Here is an 18,597-nt window from a genome sequence, read left to right on the forward strand (position 1 = left end):
CCCATAAACATTCAAATTTTATTAAGTCGGTTTCCTCCGTTCCTTAAAAGCACCTCCCCCCGGCCCATGTTTTGAAAATTGGACTTTTTGGTCCCTTTCCTAGAACCAACCGAGCATGTTTGGAGGGGAGAGGAGTTGTTGAAAATGACAGCAAATTTTAGGGTGTCACAGATTTATTCAAGTCCAGCTTAGCCGTTGTCCAGGAAATCATCCCCGTCCTGGGACCGTCTCCATCCCCTAGCCTTGACCCCTTTTTCTTCTCCTGACCCATTTGTAGGTTTTTTAAGTTAAATGTTGCTGCTCCGAGGGTTACACACTCGTTGATCTCTTCTCCCAAGGAGTCGGGGCCCTTGGATGCCTTCTCCTCTCCCTCCTTGCAGTGTGAAACCCTAGGGACGGAGGGCGGGTGGGCTGCCCCTGCCCCTCCGCTTGGGAAAGGGAAAAGGAGAGAGAGAAGGCAAGAGAGAAGAAAGGGGAGAGGGAGAAGAGAGAGAAGAAAGAGGAGGGGAGAGAGAAGGACAGGCAGAGAAAGGAACGGGGAGAGCTAGAAAGAAGAGAGAAAGAAAAACAAAGAAAGAGGGGAAGAAAGGGGAGAGGGAGGGAGAGAAGAAAGGGAGAGGGAGGGAGAGAAGAAAGGGAGAGAGAAGAAGAGAGAAGAAAGGTAAGAGGGAGAGAGATTAGAAAGAGGAGAGAGAAGGAAAAATGGGAGAGAGAAAGAAAAGAAAGAAAGAAGTGAGAAAGAAAAAGAGGGAAAGAAAAGGTAAAGAAAAGAAAGACAGCGCTCTCAGGATCCTCAAGCATCCCTGCCCGGGTCTTGGGCCTGGATCCGGTGGCTGTAAGCGATGCGATCTTACTATTCCCATCGGGTCCTGCCTTTGGTCCTCCGGCGAAGTCACTTGGGCACTGGGTCGGTAGAGAGCCCGGCTTCGGTTCGTTCGTTCATTCATTCATTCACTCAATCGGATTTAGAGAAGCAGCGTGGTTTAGTGGCAAGAGCACTGGCTTGGGAGTCCGAGGGCCTGGGTTCTAATTCCCACTCCGCCCCTTAGCTGTGTGACTTTGGGCGAGTCGCTTAACTTCTTTGTGCCTCGGTAACCTCATCTGTAAAATGGGGGTTAAGACTGTGAGCCCCACGAAGGATGATCTGATTACCTTGTATCTACCCCAACGCTTAGAATAGTGCTTGGCACATAGTAAGCGCTTAACAAATACCATTATTATTATTATTATTATTTATTGAGCCCTTGCTGGGTGCAGAGCACTGTACTAAGCGCTTGGGACAGTCCAGTGCCACAAGATACAGACACGTTCCCTGCCTTGCAGTTGGGGGTGGGGGGGCGGGAGAAATATTATTAATATAAATAAATTACAGGTAAGTGGTGTGGGGCTGGGACGGGGGATGAACAAAGGGAGCGAGTCAGGGCGATGCAGAAGGGCGTGGGAGAAGAGGAAAGGGGGCTTAATCAGGTAGGCCTCTTGGAGGAGGTGTGTCACCGATAAGGCTTGGGGCGGTAATTGTCGGAGAGGGAGGACGTGGGCGAAGGGTCGGCGGCGAGCTAGGCGAGATGGAGGCAGAGGGAGAAGGTTGGCATTCGAGGGGCGAAGTGTGCGGGTTGGGTTGGAGTAGGAGAAAAGGGAGGTGAGGTTAGACGCGGGGGGGATGAAGGACTTTAAAGCCAAGGGGGAGGATTTTGTTGGATACGGATGCGCTTTGTCACAGGGATGGGGTGGCCGAGGAGAAATGGAGGGGGGTCCCGGAGGGGTCCCGGGAGGGTGGGTGAAGCGCGCGGGGCGGCACCCCCGCCTCGTTAAGGAGGGTCACAGGCGCACCTGGGGGTCGGAGCCTCTTAGGCCGGGAGGGCAGGCCACCTCTTCCCTTTTTTCTTTCCTCCCTCCTTCCTTACTTACCTCCCTTGGCCGGGAGGGCAGGCCACCTCCTTCCTTCCCTCCTTCCTTCCCTCCTTCCTTCCCTCCCTTTTTACTCCTTCCTTCCCTCCTTCCTCTCCTCCTTCCTTCCCTCTTTCTTTCCTTTCCTCTTTCCCTCTCTCTTTGCCTCCTTCTTCCCTTCTTCCTTCCCTCCCTTCTTCCCTCGGCCAGGAGGGCAGGCCACTTCCTTTCTTCTCTCCTTCTCTCTCTCCTTCCTTCCCTCCTTTTTCCCTTCCTCCCCTCCTTCCCTCCTTCTTTCCCTCCCTCCCTTTGTTAGGGTCACCTCATCCTTCCCGGACGGACCTTCCCGCCGCTGTCCAGCGCAGCGCCCCATTCCCCCTGGTGAGAGCCTGCCGGACCCCACGGCCGGGCCTCCCTCCCCTTTAGGAGGAGGAGGAGGGAGAGGAAAAGAGACAGAGATCTAGGTGCCCACTCTCCGGGGCCCGACTTCCCTGTCGGAGGTCCCACCGGCCGTCCTGGATGGGCAACCTCCCCAGCTGACCCTAGTGCTGGCTCTCAGGGGGAAGGGAGGGAAGGAGACGGGAGCAACAACGGCCTGGACATCCACTTAGTTGACATGTGGGTTTTCTTGACCTTTTCTCCAGCCCCTACTGAGAGACCAGATGAAATATTTTGCAATCCCTACTGTATGCCAAGCACTGGACGAAGCTCTAAGGGCCACATAATACAGTCAGATCAGACCCAGTTCCTGATCCTCATGGGGTCCACAGACTGAGGAGAGGGATGGGAATGGAGAATTGTCATCCAGGCACCTAGCAAGTGTAGGATAACAGGACAAATGTCTCTAGGCTCTGTGCAGAGACCGTGTGACAGAGGGATGAGAAAAAGACATTAGCCTCCACTGATTTTTTTTTTCTTCCAGAAAGTGACACAAGATTATGAAGCACAGTAACTTGTGTGTGTGTGTGTGTGTGTGTTCCCATATACAGAAGGAGCCGGAGAACGTCAGCATGACCTAGTTTTTAAAGGTTGCAAATTAAGTCAGGAGCAATTATAGTTTTTGCATGAGTATCTTAGCACATATGTTCTTCATTAATTATCATGATAAATTCTGTCAACCTGGCAAATGGTGAAAATAGCATGTTGATGACATCAGAGTCTTGTAAATCAGAAAGCAGGTTTTAGGCTCTTGGTTTTCTCAACCTGACATGCAAGGAAATTACTGACACTATCATCATGTTGTTCTCTGTGTTCACACTAAAGCACTTAACCACTTGCTCTATTGACACATTTACCATGTGCAAATGAGAGGTGTGTGAGCCAGAATGCTTGGTTTAATTTTGGTTGAGGTATGTAAAGATGTCTAGTAGATTTTTTGAATGATAAATTGATAACTCACTGTCCTCCTATTCAGAGGTATGCTTTAATATTTCAGATTCATAGAAACTACCACATTCAAGACAAAAATGGATTTTTATTAGATGTTCTCCATCCTGTGAATTTCAGGTGTTTTATTAAATAAAATCAATCTGGTCATGTTTACTGATCTCTTCATATAATTCTAGAAAATAAGAATGAAAAAGGTGTTAGAGAAAGGATCATGGGACTTCAAATGTTGCTGCAGCCTAAATCATGATTCTCTTCACTTGTTTTGGATTATTATGTGTTCCTAGAAATGAAAGTTTGAATTTATTGGAATGACTTCCGAATGTACTGCTGAAAACATAGGCTTTTTGGTGGGGGAAAAAAAGAAGTATTTGGTAAAAATGATTTTCAGTAAGTAGCATGCAATCGTGGGACCTAATACATTGCTCAGCTATTCTGAAAGGACTCAGCAGAGAGATAACACATCATTAATAATTTTTAATAGGATTTTGTTTTCTGGTTTCTATCCTCAGCCTCTTTTCTCTGTGTTAAACTTGAGAAATGTTTGTGAATTTCACATGGGCACCCTGTAACCTTTTCCAGCATAGAAAATAAGAGATGCACATGTATTGATGATCATCATAATAAAAGATGATTTAGTAGATGGTGTGTCCCAAAGGGTAAAAATGACCAGTGTGTGACCAGTGCCCCCCTTCAAATGAATTGTGAATATAGCCTGTTTAGATTTAACAACGATAACTATTTCTGAGGCAGCCTATTGCTGTTTGAGAACTTATCTCTAGTTTCTGCTATTTTTTCTAAGATCGATCAGCCTCAAAACATGGGTTCCATGCCTGTGGCTGATCACAGGTGTCTCTGAAATTCTGAGAAAAACCAAATGATACTTTTTGCAAAATAAAAATTGTAGTGAAGAAGAAAAAATAATATGGATTTTACCCCTGTTATAAAGTTATTCTTTCATTTTTACCTTGCCCTAGTGATCTTTAATTGACAAGATACTGTTGGCTAGAGCAGCACATGTTCTCTAATTGTTAGTCAACAGATTTGTCTAAAATGCCTAGGAGGCATTTTAATACTAAGACTGAAAGATGACTAGGTTATAGAAACTTTATCATTATTTACATTTATCAGAAAAATTTTGATCTGGCAGAATGAAAGATAGTTTTTCTACAGTGCTGAGTTTGTGTGAGCATGGTGAACTTTGGTTAAACCTACATTGGAAAATATTTTTCTCAATTCATTTTGGACCTAAGAAAGATGGATGATACACACATACTTCTTGTGAGTCTAGTGCTCTACAAATTCCATTCGCTAAATCCTCTAATTGCATTTTAGTTCTAATCTGACACAGCATAGCATCTATCCACATAACATTTTGTCTTGAGAATGACAGTGATAATTAATTGCTGTTTCTGGGTAACGTGAATTGGTTAAGCTCATTTGTTTTAAACAACTAGTGAATTCCTACTGAAGGCTCACCACCTCCAGGAGGCCTTCCCAGACTAAGGTCCCCTTTTCCTCAGCTCCCCCACCCCTTCCCATAGCCCCGACTCACTCCCTTTGCTCTATCTCCCTCCTCTTCCCACAGCACTTGTGGGTATATCTACATATCTATAATTCTATTATTTATGTTAACTGTTTACTTGTTTTGATGTGTATATATCTATAATTACGTTTTATTTATATTAATGCTATTGATGCCTGTTTGCTTGTTCTGATGTCTGTCTCCCCCTTCTAGTCTGCGAGCTCATTATGGGCAGGGATTGTCTCTGTTGCTGAATTGTACTTTCCAAGCACTTAGTACAGTGCTCTGAACACAGTTAGCTCTCAGTAAACACAATTGAAAGAATGAATGAATCAATTATTTGCTCTCAAGCATAATCAAACTTTCTATACTTAAGAATACATACGTTTCTTTCTAACGCTAATGTCCTGCTAAGTCTAATAGTGACCATCCTTTTCTTTCTGACGAAGCACTTTGCATGGATTTTTACATGTGATTGAAAAAAAATGAGCGATCGACATTTCCCTTTTGAAATCCTCTTCTGCAACTAGCTACATTTCTTTTTTCACAGAAAAACCTTGGGAATTAGCCAAAGCTATTTGGTACTACCTAGCACTCTGTTTTTATTTTCCACCTCCTACAGCCTGGAGAGAAGTAGAAAAAGAAAGCCATTTAAATGTATTTGACCCTCTCTGCTGGTCCCAGCTCTCTTCTGAGGATCTAGGGGCTCTGCCATGTACATTCTGACAGTGAATACCCAACTAACCATTGAAAAGTTATGGAGGTGTTGAGAAATAGGTAAATCCATGTTCCCTTTAAAAAGCCCTGTAAATAAATACACATGCCTACAACTTTTTAGAGCACCACCATTTATTGTGGAATTGTTTTGGCCTTTCTGAAGTCTGTGGTTAAGCTGTAGATTGGAAATGACAGTTGCCAAATTTGTAGTGCTCTGCTCAAAATCACATTTGTTTTGTAAAACATAAACGATGTGTATTTTGCTACCAAGTACTCTGTGGAGGGCCTCTGTATGGCTTATTCTCTACCTTTTAATTGTCCTGAAATTACTGCTGTCTGGCTTCATCACTTCCTTCATCAGTTGTGGTCTTATTTCAAAATATATATGTTAGCACCACTTAATGTTGAGAAATGCACTGAATTATACTTGATTCCACACATGTAGTTGAAAGTCAAATAATTTTACCCGAGTTTGAGCCCTCATCTTTCTGTCATGCGTGTGTACTAACGAAGGAATATTAATTGAGCAGATATTTGTTTCTAAATTCTCTTTTTCAGATACTAACTGAAAATATATATTTTACATCATTCCTAGGAGATGCAGGGGTTTTTTTTGGAATCAAAGATAGAAGGGAATTCCAAGGACAAATTGAATTGTACATGGAAACAAAAGAGCCTGTGCAAAACTACACACCATCAAGATTGCTCCATTTTTTATGGTGTTTGTTCTTGTTACAGTGTTCTAAGTGCTGGAATAGTGCTTAGTACCATGCTCTACACACAGTAACTACTCGATAAATTTGATTGAATGAAAGTTAATAGGTCGGGCACTGTCCCTGATTTCAGCCCTGATTTCATCCTATGGTCAGCCCTGGATTTACCCAAGTACCAGGTATGGTACTGGAATTAAGCAAAACTTTTCATTTTTCATCCTTAAACTTAGCATAGTAGGGTGAAATTTTCTTCTTCCACCTTCTGATTAGTTTCCTCTATACTTAGTAGTGCTATTATAAAAAAGGACAAAATATCCACTAATGGTGGATTTTGGTAACTTGTAATTTTTCAATCACCAGGAACATTGTTAAGGGTGACCAAAGGGGATTATTCAAAATGTTCTGCTGAGATTGCTTGATAATGAACGGAAGCAAAGAGCATTGTCATTGTAACTGAAATTACCTAATCTCAGTGTTTTTTTTTCTGATACTTGGCTATAGCAGGGTCCTTCCTTCATTTTCACAAGGAAGGATAATTTTAGAACTGCTGTTTTGCAAATTCCAAATTATTTTAATTACTCTTCCTGCTCACCTCAGGATGATTTGGACCATAAAGACTACATTTTTTTATAAAGTCACTCTTGAAAAAGTGACTTCATAAAATGTCAGAGATAACTATTTCACTATGGCATCAGATGTGAAATGGAATGTAAGTCCCCTTTCAGCTATTTCTTTTTTACTGTTGTGGTAAGGAAAGTGTAGACAAAATCTGAAGACAGGGGCTCTGTGTTTAGATTCCCAGTATTAGAAAGGGATTCTTTCCCCAAGTTGGCAAGAACTTCTGATGAGGCAGCTAATTACAGTTTATTTTTCTCTCAAGTCTGGATACTCTAGAGTCCAAGTAGTTGCACAGGAGGCAAATGTCTTCAGGAAGTTGTGTAAATAATGGGCAATTCTGCTGTCCCAATAAATGACAAAGTTATACAACACTATGAAAGACCTAGTTCAATGAATTGCCTCATTTTGATTTTCTTTCACAGTTGTGATGTTGCTTGGGAAAGTGTTCCCTGGACTCTAGTTACACACAGAGAATTACAGCCCAGCATCTTGCCTATTTGGCCTTTCTGCCAGTGGAGTACATTTGCACATGTATCAGAATTGAGGACCAGGGAGGTGAGCTGAGCACTTCTACATAGTTCCAGGCATTCAACTGGTAGTGTTTATTGTGCACCTATCGTTTGTAGAGCACCATATTAGGAATTTGAGAGAACAATAGAATTGGTAGACATGATCCCTACTTTTAAGTAGCTTAGGTGAATGAGTTTTAGCATCTACCCAGTAAAGTCCCATGTACAAGTTAAATACAGAAGTACCTAACCCATTGTGTTGGTCTTTAAATAAAATGGTGTCGGTAACCTTTTTGTGATAGATTGAATCCTAAGAAAGTGGTGGTTTATATTCTCTGGTGATTTTATGCTGGTTTTAAAGTCTCACACAAATTGATTGTGTTCGTAAAATATAAGAGCTGGATAATATCATAGTTGTAATTCTAGTAATGGATGTATATTCAAGTTCACTTTACCAGAAACGATTTTAATAGCCTGCTATCATTTTTCTTATGGAATATGAAGAAACAACTAGTTCTTATTGTACTTAGAAAATATGTGAAATTTCAGTTTTTTTGTTGCCAAATTTGTTTGTGGAGTAACATTGTTTGTGGAGTAACATAGTTTCAGAAACATTCTTTATGGTTAAAAATATTATACATATGCATGTATATGTCATAAAGGTTGTTTTATTTCATTAGTGGTTATTAATCTCTTCCCTTTTCCTCAAGTAGCTGAAATGACTCATGTTCAAATACAAAAGACAAACTAAAAGTGCAGTTATGAGAGATTTCAAAATTCAGGTCGATGTAATCATTATGGTATTTACTGAGTGCTTACTTGGTGTCAAGCACTGTCCTAAGCTCTGGGCTAGATAGAAGTTAATCAAGTTGGACACAGTCCCTTTGTGTCACAGGGCTCACAGTGAAACTGATCTGCTCAGTTTCTGTAAGTGATCTGCTCAGTCACATAGCAGGCATGTGGCAGAGCTGGAATTAGAAGGCAGGTCCTCTGCTCCTCAGGCCCATGCTCTTTCCACTAGACCACATTGCTCCTCTGTAAATTTTATAGATTATTTAGGTTCACTTCTTTTTTTTTTTTTTTAGTGTGATTTTTTTCCATTATCCAGATGCATATCTTCACACTTTCTGGCTTTGGGGATGGTAAAAACCCTTCTGGCAGATGAGAACAGCTAATATGTAAGGTGGGGAGACAATAAAAGAAGTTTTATTGCAGTAATGCATAAATGCAGCCCTATACCTATGTATAGATTACAAGAACCCAGTCACACAACAACCTCTGTTTGGCTTTGGTACTAACTCATCTTTTGTCAGTTTAGGTGAGCATTTAGAATTGTGATATTTTCCTTCGTTTTTAAACTTTTCCTTATGTTTTTTTTCTCCACAAGTGGACATCTGCAAGACACCATTATATATTCTGTATCAAGCATGTGCTATATCCATTTCTCTAAAATGTTTTGCCATTGGGACTTTCTATGCTAGACAGAAACATCTATTTTTTGGTGTTTTATTTGTGAAACCAGATGTACTTTGAATGTAAAGCAAACTAGAGTGGTATTCCTGGCATTTTCATGTAAGCTACTTGAGTGAGTGGATTTGGTCATTAACCGAGTATCCTAAGTAGAATCCAGTTTTTTTTCTGCTGATGCACAATTTTATTACTCTTGGTGGGATTAAGTAATATTCTGGTAAAAATATCCCTTTCAATCAGTCAGTGGTATTTAGTGTGTGCTTAGTGGATCAAGAGCATTGTACTAAGGGTTTGGGAGAATATAATATACATTCTGCAAACAGCAAGTACTCAATAAAGATGAGTGATTGAACTGGTAGTCATGTTTCCTGCTTCTTTCTTCCATGATTTTATTTTTGTTCATTTCAATGCAGTTGGAGAGCCCTTGTTAACAATGTATGGATTTGAACTGCTGAGTTGGGTTTTGCATATGTTCATTTAGTCAGTTGAATTTATTCAACACTTATTGTGTGCAGAGCACTTATTGTGTGATAGTGCTCTGCCAATACTAAGCACTTGGGAGAGTATAATACAACAATAAATAGGCACATTCCCTGCCCACAACGAGCTTATGGTCCAGGACCTACTTTGAGTTGTTATTATTATTATCGTTATTGGTTAAGCAGTATGTGCCAAACTCTGTACTAAGTGCTAAAGTAGATGCGATGATCAGGTTAGATGCAACCCACTTTAAGTAGGATATTCTGGCTATGTATATTCTACCTGCCTAGGAATTAATCCATTTCACAGTAAGAACAGTACAGACAAATTTTTACTTTTATAATTTTAGATGAATGGAGTGATTGTAGAATTTTAAAATTTATTTAATTAATCTGCAGCCGCTTTGTCCTTTATCCATTTTTCTTTCAGTGCTTCTGTTATATTCTGTTTCAGTCTTTTGTATGGTCTTGTTATCTACTGCTATCAATTTTGCTTTCATGAAGAAGTCTTCATTATGGTCTTTAATTATTTTCCAAAGTTCTTTTCAAGCAAGCTGCCTTGGACACTTTTGCTTTCATGTGTTATTTCTCAAAAGCATTTTCAATGTCTCCTTTTTGACCCTTTATTATGCTGTAATCACTTTTTTATTATTTGATGAGGTTGTATGTATTAGGATATATCATTTCATTTGCAAATTTATATTTAAAGCTCAGTGCCCATAATTCTTCAAGCTCTTTTTCACTAAATTAGCATTTTAATGTTAGATTTTGGACTCCGTAATTTGATCGTCTTAGAGCCAGTTTTAACTTCATTCTGGTAGTATGAGCTGTTGCAACAACACTTTACTCTGCCCTCTCCTCCTCCAGGCAAAACTTCTTCTCCTTCCTCATCGACACCCATGCTCGTCACCCCCGCCAATTGTTCCAGACCTTTAACTCTCTCCTTAGGCCCCCTATTCCTCCCCCTCCTCTATCTCTCACCTCCAATGATCTGGTCACCTATTTCATCACAAAAATCAACACAATCAGGTCTGAGCTCCCCAAAGTCACCCCTCCGCCTCTCCCCTCCCCCTCCACCAACCCTCTCCCCTACTTTTCCATCCTTTCCTGCAGTATCCTCAGAGGAGATCTCTCCCTCCTCGCAACTGCCACCCCCTCCACCTGCGCCTCGGACACCATTCCCTCTCACCTTATTAAAAACATCGCCCCTGCCCTCCTCCCTTCCTTAACTTCTATTTTTAACCACTCAATCTCCAATGGCTCCTTCCCCTCTGCGTTCAAACATGCCCACGTCTCCCCCATCCTAAAAAAACCCGCTCTTGACCCCACTTGCCCCTCCAGTTATCGCCCTATCTCCCTACTACCCTTCCTTTCCAAAATCCTAGAACGAGTCGTCTACATTCGCTGCTTAGAATTCCTTAACTCCCATTCTCTCCTAGACCCCCTCCAATCTGGCTTCCGTCCCCTCCACTCTACCGAGACTGCTCTCTCTAAGGTCACCCATGACTTCCTTCTTGCCAAATCCAATGGCTCCTACTCCATTCTGATACTCCTTGACCTCTCTGCTGCCTTTGACACTGTCGACCATCCCCTCCTCCTCCATACCTTATCTCACCTTGGCTTCACGGACTCGGTCCTCTCCTGGTTCTCCTCTTATCTCTCTGGCCGGTCATTCTCGGTCTCCTTCGCTGGCGCCTCCTCCCCCTCCCATCCTTTAACTGTTGGAGTTCCTCAAGGGTCAGTTCTTGGCCCTCTTCTGTTCTCCATTTACACTCACTCCCTCGGTGAACTCAGTCGTTCTCACGGCTTTGACTACCATCTCTACGCAGATGACACACAGATCTACATCTCCGCCCCTGTCCTCTCCCCCTCCCTTCAGGCTCGCATCTCCTCCTGCCTCCGGGATGTCTCTACCTGGATGTCGGCCCACCACCTAAAACTCAACATGAGCAAGACTGAGCTCCTCATCTTCCCTCCCAAACCCGGTCCTCTCCCAGACTTCCCTATCACCGTGGATGGCACGACCATCCTTCCCATCTCTCAGCCCGCAATCTCGGTGTCATCCTTGACTCGTCTCTCTCGTTCACCCCACACATCCTGTCCGTTACCAAGACCTGCCGGTTTCACCTCTACAATATCGCCAAGATCCGCCCTTTCCTCTCCACCCAGACGGCTACCTTACTGTTACAGGCTCTCGTTATATCCCGGCTAGACTACTGTGTCAGCCTTCTCTCTGACCTCCCTTCCTCCTCTCTCGCCCCGCTCCAGTCTATTCTTGACTCCGCTGCCCGGCTCATCTTCCTGCAGAAACAATCTGGGCATGTCACTCCCCTTATTAAACACCTCCACTGGTTGCCTATCCACCTCCGCTCCAAACAAAAACGCCTCACTCTGCTCTTCAAGGTTCTACGTCACCTTGTCCCTTCCTACCTCTCCTCCCTTCTCTCTTTCTACTGCCCACGCTGCATGCTTCGCTCCTCTGCCGCCTACCTCTTCACCGTCCCTCGGTCTCGCCTATCCCGCCGTCGACCCCTGGGCCACGTCCTCCCGCGGCCCCGGAACGCCCTCCCTCCTCACCTCCGCCAAACTAATTCTCTTCCCCTCTTCAAAACCCTACTTAAAACTCACTTCCTCTAAGAGGCCTTCCCAGACTGAGCTCCCCTTCTCCCTCTACTCCCTCTACCACCCCCCCCCTTCACCTCTCCGCAGCTTAACCCTCTTTTCCCCCCATTTCCCTCTGCTCCTCCCCCTCTCCCTTCCCATCCCCTCAGCACTGTACTTGTCTGCTCAACTGTATATATTTTCATTACCCTATTTATTTTGCTAATGAAATGTACATCGCCTTGCTTCTATTTAGTTGCCATTGTTTTTACGAGATGTTCTTCCCCTTGACTCTATTTATTGCCATTGTTCTTGTCTGTCTGTCTCCCCCGATTAGACTGTAAGCCCATCAAACGGCAGGGACTGTCTCTATCTGTTGCCGACTTGTTCATTCCAAGCGCTTAGTACAGTGCTCTGCACATAGTAAGCGCTCAATAAATACTATTGAATGAATGAATCTCAATCAAGATTCAGTTGTATCTCCCTCAGCCACACTGCACTTAGGTACATATCCATAATTTATTTATATTTATGGATGTTACTTCCTGTAGACTGTAAGATCACTGTGGGCAGGGGATGTCTGCCATCTCTGTTATGTTGCACTCTCCCAAATGCTGAGTACAGTGCTCTGCAAACAGTAAGTGCTTAGTAAATATGATGGATTGATTGATCTCAATAACATAGTCTGTTTCTTGATGACTCCATTTGAGATTTTCCAGATTCATTAATTATTTTTAATGGATCAAACTCATAAGCTCATATCAAAGTAATAACTTTGATAAAAGATACCAGTTGGATTTCTCATCCACTTTATTCTTCTTTTTCAGACTTGCAAATGAGGCATTCGTGATTGCTGTCTTTCTGTTCTAGAATGGTATTTGGATGCCTTTACGTTATGGTTTACAATAACACTGCTTAAGTGCATCTACTGCTTTCTCACAGAATTCTTCCATTTCCTTATTCCCTGCTATTTGTGCTAATACTGCACACTTGTGCAATCCCCCTTTTGGCTTGTTGGAAAAAAAAATCACAGTATCACAGCATAACTGAGGTCTAAGCCTTAGTTCTACCTGTTGGGGCTACACAATCAGTGACAAAGATTTTTTATTTAACGAAAAGATGGATGGATAAAATGGATAGACCTACCAGAAATTGTGAAAAATAGCTGGTTAATTTAGGGTGGTGAAGTCCAAAGTAGCCACAACACAACCACCTTCCAAGTCATGGTGACATGGCAATTTCAGTACTATCCTTTGGTTATCATAAGCATTAAAGAATCTTGCCCATAAAAAAAAATGCATGCCCTTTACAATGGACTATATTCCTGCTTACTTATTCACTTGTTGCACTTTATGCCCTAGTGGGAACATGACCGGTAGGGAAGAGAGAATGTGAGTGGCACTACATAAACCACTATCATTATAATCAATTCTTTGGCGCTGGTTTGTCTGTCATTCCTGATGGGAAACTCCATCCCATTTGCACAAGTTTTTAATAGGTTGCAGAATCTAATGTGAAGGAATAAGGGATCTGCTATAAATCCAATACCTCCTTTTCAGACTGCTATTCTCTTATTGACTCACGCTGTTCTTCATTGCTAAAAGTTATTCGGATCCCTCATTTCATGTTTGCCAGTGATGCTTGCTTTAATCTTTTTAGGTTCTTTGAGTGACTTGTCTTTGAACATTTGCAATAATAGGATGGCTATCTACCTTCTACATACAACTTAATGATTCTATTAGCATTAGTGTGCTGGTTTCATACTGTGCTGGTGCTATTATAGGTTTTGCTTTTTTTTTTGGTTTTTTTGGAACAGTGATGAAGCCCATGCCTATTTTCTTGGTTTATTCTACTTGGTATGTAAATTTAGATAATCTTTATAGTACAGTACATCCGGATTGGCTTCCCTTGTTGCTCTTTACTGAAGAAACTCCTCTATTTGGCTAGGTTAATCCTAGCCTAATCAAATGCTCCTGTAATATATCTGGCCTTATTCTTTGTATTTTCTTCCCTTCTTGACATATTGATGACCTCTAGAAATATAGATGGCTAATTGTAAATGATTAATGAAAGGGCAGCACTTATCCTAGGTAGTTTATTGATGATACATCCATTGCACTGTATATTAATATTTCCTATTGATTTGTGCTTATCTGGAGCCTCCAGGAATGATTCTTTGTTGCTTCTGTCTAGTGATTCACCTGTTCTGGTTTGTATTAATAAATACATGTGTAGTTTCTATAATCTCATGATCAATCATCTGTTTGTTGGCCTTGATCCTCTGTCTGCCTAGTTTGGATGAAGGAAAAATATACAGATTTTTCTCTACATTTATCACTGCAGCAGTGAAAGTGAACTTGGTTTATTTCTTTGTTGTATATATGGTTCCTACATATCCATTTAAACTTTGCCCTCTAAAAGCTACTACTTAAACACTTAAAATCCTTGATTTATAGAAGGTCAGCCTCATTATTCTCAGAAGATTCTGAGTAAATTAGATTTTATTTAATTTAGTAATCCACTTGGATAATAATGAAATTCCCACTATAGTAAGAAGTTTTGAGTTGTTTTGACATGGTAATGTGTATAAATTGCAGTGAATTACTCTATCATTGCACAAACACGTCTTCCTAAAGAAAACTATTTCATTCTAGTTGTGTGTATATAGCCTTATGTAACTTATTTATCTATTTCAATTTTTTAAACAGAGGCATGCTTGCTGCTCACTACACAGTTAATCATGTAAATGTATCTAATGTGAATGACCCAGATCTCAATATCAAAGGGCTTTGTTTTAGAAATAGGGCATAATATAGTACACTATATAATGGATCATCTGAAATGCAGAACACCTCCAGTCAGACCTCAGAGAAGCAGCTAGGTCTAGCAGATAGAACATGGGCTTGAGAGTCAGGGGGACCTGGATTCTAGTCACGGCTCTGCCACATGTCTGCTGTGTAAACTTGGCTAAGTCATTTCATTTCTCTGGGACCTCAGTTACTTCATCTGTAAAATGGAAATTAAGACTGTGAGCCCCATGGGGGACAGTTACTGTGTCCAACCTGATTAGCTTTTATTTACCCCAGGGTTCAGTATAGTGCCTGTCACATAATAAGAGTTTAACGACTACTATGAGTAAAATTTCAGCTAACTGAAATAATTTGTGTGGCTATATTTTCTGCATTTATCAAAAGTGGTTTTACTTCCCAACTAAGCAATATATTTCTCCATGACAAAGTTTGTGAGGAAGAAAAATAAACCCCCAAACCTTTAACTAAGAATTTTCTTTATTCCTATCCAGGTGTGCACAGCTAGGGCAGGAGAAGAAAAGGGAGGTTGGTGTGAAGGAGTGGGCTTCTAATTTTCCCATTATAAGTTTTGCCAAGTTTGTCCCACCATTTTCTAGGAATACTCTTTTTTTTTCAGCTCTATGCCTAAAATGATAAGCTCATTAGGAGAGGAAGAAATGGGATGGCAAGTGGCTGAACACATGGCTCTGACAGAACAGTCCCTCTTACCTGATGCTTTAATTAACTTGGACAGAATTTTGTTGCGGCATTTGCTGTTAGTTTTTAAAGCTTCCCTTACCTCACATTCATGTGTTATATAATGGAAATGAGTTGAGCCATTTTATTTGTGTGTTTCCTTTAACAAACCTCTAGGCCACCTGAACGAATTGTTCACTTTGTGTAGCCCCAACTAAACAGATCTCTCTTTCAGGAAGACATCAAGGTTAAAACCAGACAGCAGGAAAATGGAAACTAATTCCTCTTCCTCTTGTTTTTGTATGCTTTCTTTCAGTTAATCTACTGGATTCAAAAGCAATTCAAGGGGAACTGGGCTGGATCTCCTATCCATCACATGGGGTGAGTTCAGTACATTGAAATGGGAAAGTGCTGCTACAGCTTAATGTACTGTGTAATTCCTTTACTACTCTACTACACTTTCAGTAGAGTGAGACTGCTTAAGCTAACTAGAAAATTTCACTGAAGTCTGCAACTCTGTAGAATCTTGAAAATGTCTATCTATATGACCTTCTAAAAGTGTGGGTTTCAAGCACAATCACAAGACTATTTTCTAGGTGTAGACTATGCAAAATGTTGGCCCTGAAAGACTGAATTATTTAACTAATGATATGTATGGATCATCCCTCATCTAGAGTTAAGGGAATACCATCATTGGCATGGAATTTATAACAAATGTTGCTTATGTGAATGTTTTCAAAATTGCTGCAGTTCCAGCTAAGGCTGTACATCTGGATTAGAAGCATGTGTTGGCTAAAGAACTCTTTTTAAAGTGTCTGCAAATCGTCTGGAGTAGTTGAAAATTAGACATTTTATTTGGAGGCACAGAAACCTGGAGCTAGGAGGTTCATATGCCTTCAAATTCTAAGCTTCTTTAAAAAACTAACAGAGTTTTTACTAGCCAGAAGCACATTAGCAAAATGTGTGGCCTTTCAGGATCCTTGTTGTTTATGGTGGGTTTTCTGACTGTGATTTTTTTTTTGTATCGTTCTGCTGAAAGGAATGCATTGGTAGGAATGATGGTTGGGGAAGAGTGTCATGATTGAAAGCTACTGGTTTCTGTAACATTATAAGAGCAAAGTTAAAACAGATTTCCTATCTTTCATTACCAATTATATCTTGAGAACACAGTGAATTAAGAAAGATGGTATTTTAGGGGAGTTTTTAATTGAAACAGAGTTGTGTGCTCCTCTACTTATAGATAGTACTGTCTTCAGGGTAACTTCAGACTGCTTCTCTTAGCAGTATCATTTTGTCTTTTGCTTCCTGTTTCAAGGGAAACTAGCATTTAAATTATTACTACTCCTTTTTTGACTAAAGATGTTTTGTATCTGAGATTCTTCATGCTGTCATCTTTATATCTGTTTCTTTTCTTAGCACACCTTGACATTGACAGAATGCCAAATTCTTACGCTATCCTGCAGAATATCACATAATCTGAGCTTCATTAGATGCTCGGAAATAGTAGGAGGAAGAAGAAAGCCAAGATCCTGGTTTCTATGTTAAGTGTAAAAAGATTCAGGTGGCTAGAGTGAGAAGTTAGAGCTCAGGATTGTACTAGGCAACTGAAGTAGTATTTTTATTATTACATATACTTTTTCATCTAAAGATCAAGCGTGATTATGTTGGAAAACTACCACTTAAATAGTGCTTGCCCATCTAAATTTTCACTTAGGGGAAAGAAGAAAAGCCACAGGAAAATTTCACCCAAAATTGCTTTTAGTAACATACCATCTCAAAAATCTACAATCAGCAAGTCTCTTGCAACAATAGCTTTGTTACTTTGTTGTTTGTCTTTATATTTAGAAGACATAGTCCCATGGATCGGAAGAAATATTCTCATTTATCAAGTGTTTTTAAAGGAAAAATTGTAAGTTTGGCAGAGGGGGAGCATTTTTTTGATAAGATTAGTAAAGTCCCAACTTGGAAGACTCCCTGGTTTGCAGTTAAAAATTAGCATAATGCGGGCAGGCGATGTCAAGTCTGGTGATTTTTAACTCTGCCTTTATTCTGTATGCTCCTTGCTCCTTGTAGGAACAAATACTTGATAGGTAGCTGACTGCTGGAGGAATTTCTTTGATGATAATGATGATTATGATGGTACTTGTTAAGTGCGTACTATGTGCCAATCACTGTTGTAGCATTGCAATAGGTGCAGGTTAATTAGGGTTGGACACAAACCCTGTCCCACGTGGGCCTCATTGTCTAAGTAGGAAAGAGGAGTCAACCCCCATTTTGCAAATGAGATATCTCAGGCAGAGAGAATTTAAGTGACTTGCCCAAGGTCATATGGCAGACAGATGGTGGAGCTGGAAGTAGAACCCAGGTCCTCTGACTCCCAGGTCTATGCTCTATCCACTAGGCAACGCTCCTTCTATGTTATCCTCTCTTCCCACACTCTGCCATCCTCCTACTTCCCCAATCCACCTACCAAAGTCACAGAACAATTTTTCAGTTGATGCTTTTAATTTATAATTCTACTTGCTTTTTACCATTTTGTCATTAATGCTCCCATCCACTCTGATTTCCAAGGAGGAAATAGCTAGTGTTGCCATATAAATTGCATTGATGCTCCTATCCTGAAGATATGAGCTCAGTTGCTGTGTGACAATATTCCAGCTTAAATTTTTAGTATAGATACACCTGTTTGTATTCTACTTGACAAAATCACCTTTTGTCTAAATGGGATGATACAAATTTCTTTACTCATTTTCATTTTATGACACTGAAGCCTGAGTAGAACATCCACAGGAATGAAAACTGTACTTGACCTAAATGTTTTGCTGTGATTGATAAAGAAGCAAATTACCTACTAGCATAAGAATGAGACAAAAATATCCTTCTTAAAGCCTTTTTTATATTTATTAAATCCTATAATTAATCATGCATTTGTCTGGAAGCTCACTAAAATATGAACTTAAACTTCAGCGGAAAAACATTATAATAAAGATGTCACATCATATTGAAACATTGCTATCAGTGCAGTAGTGATTTATAAGAAAAAGCTAATAAAGCTACACTAGGGGCTGTGATTCACCAAAGAGCTTGTTGGGATGGTGCCAACTGCTTTTCCAAGTTCCAACAGGATTCCCATTAGAAGCCATAAATGCTATCTTTGCTGAGATATTTTTAAATGTGAATTAAAAAAATGATTCCTTCACTGTATCT

General features: G+C 40.9%; 1 protein-coding gene across 2 annotated transcripts in view; it reads left to right on the forward strand.

Moving 5' to 3' along the window:
* The window catches only part of EPHA3 (EPH receptor A3), a 248,480-nt gene that overhangs the window by 6,745 nt on the left and 223,138 nt on the right, over positions 1–18,597 (forward strand). For both annotated transcript variants that reach the window (XM_007666623.3, XM_029082426.1), the window contains exon 2: positions 15,707–15,771. In XM_007666623.3, the coding sequence (XP_007664813.1) occupies positions 15,707–15,771 (65 nt within the window). The remainder of the gene's footprint in view (positions 1–15,706; positions 15,772–18,597) is intronic.

The sequence above is a fragment of the Ornithorhynchus anatinus genome, chromosome 17, assembly GCF_004115215.2.
Source record: "Ornithorhynchus anatinus isolate Pmale09 chromosome 17, mOrnAna1.pri.v4, whole genome shotgun sequence".
NCBI classification, from domain to species: Eukaryota; Metazoa; Chordata; class Mammalia; order Monotremata; family Ornithorhynchidae; genus Ornithorhynchus; species Ornithorhynchus anatinus.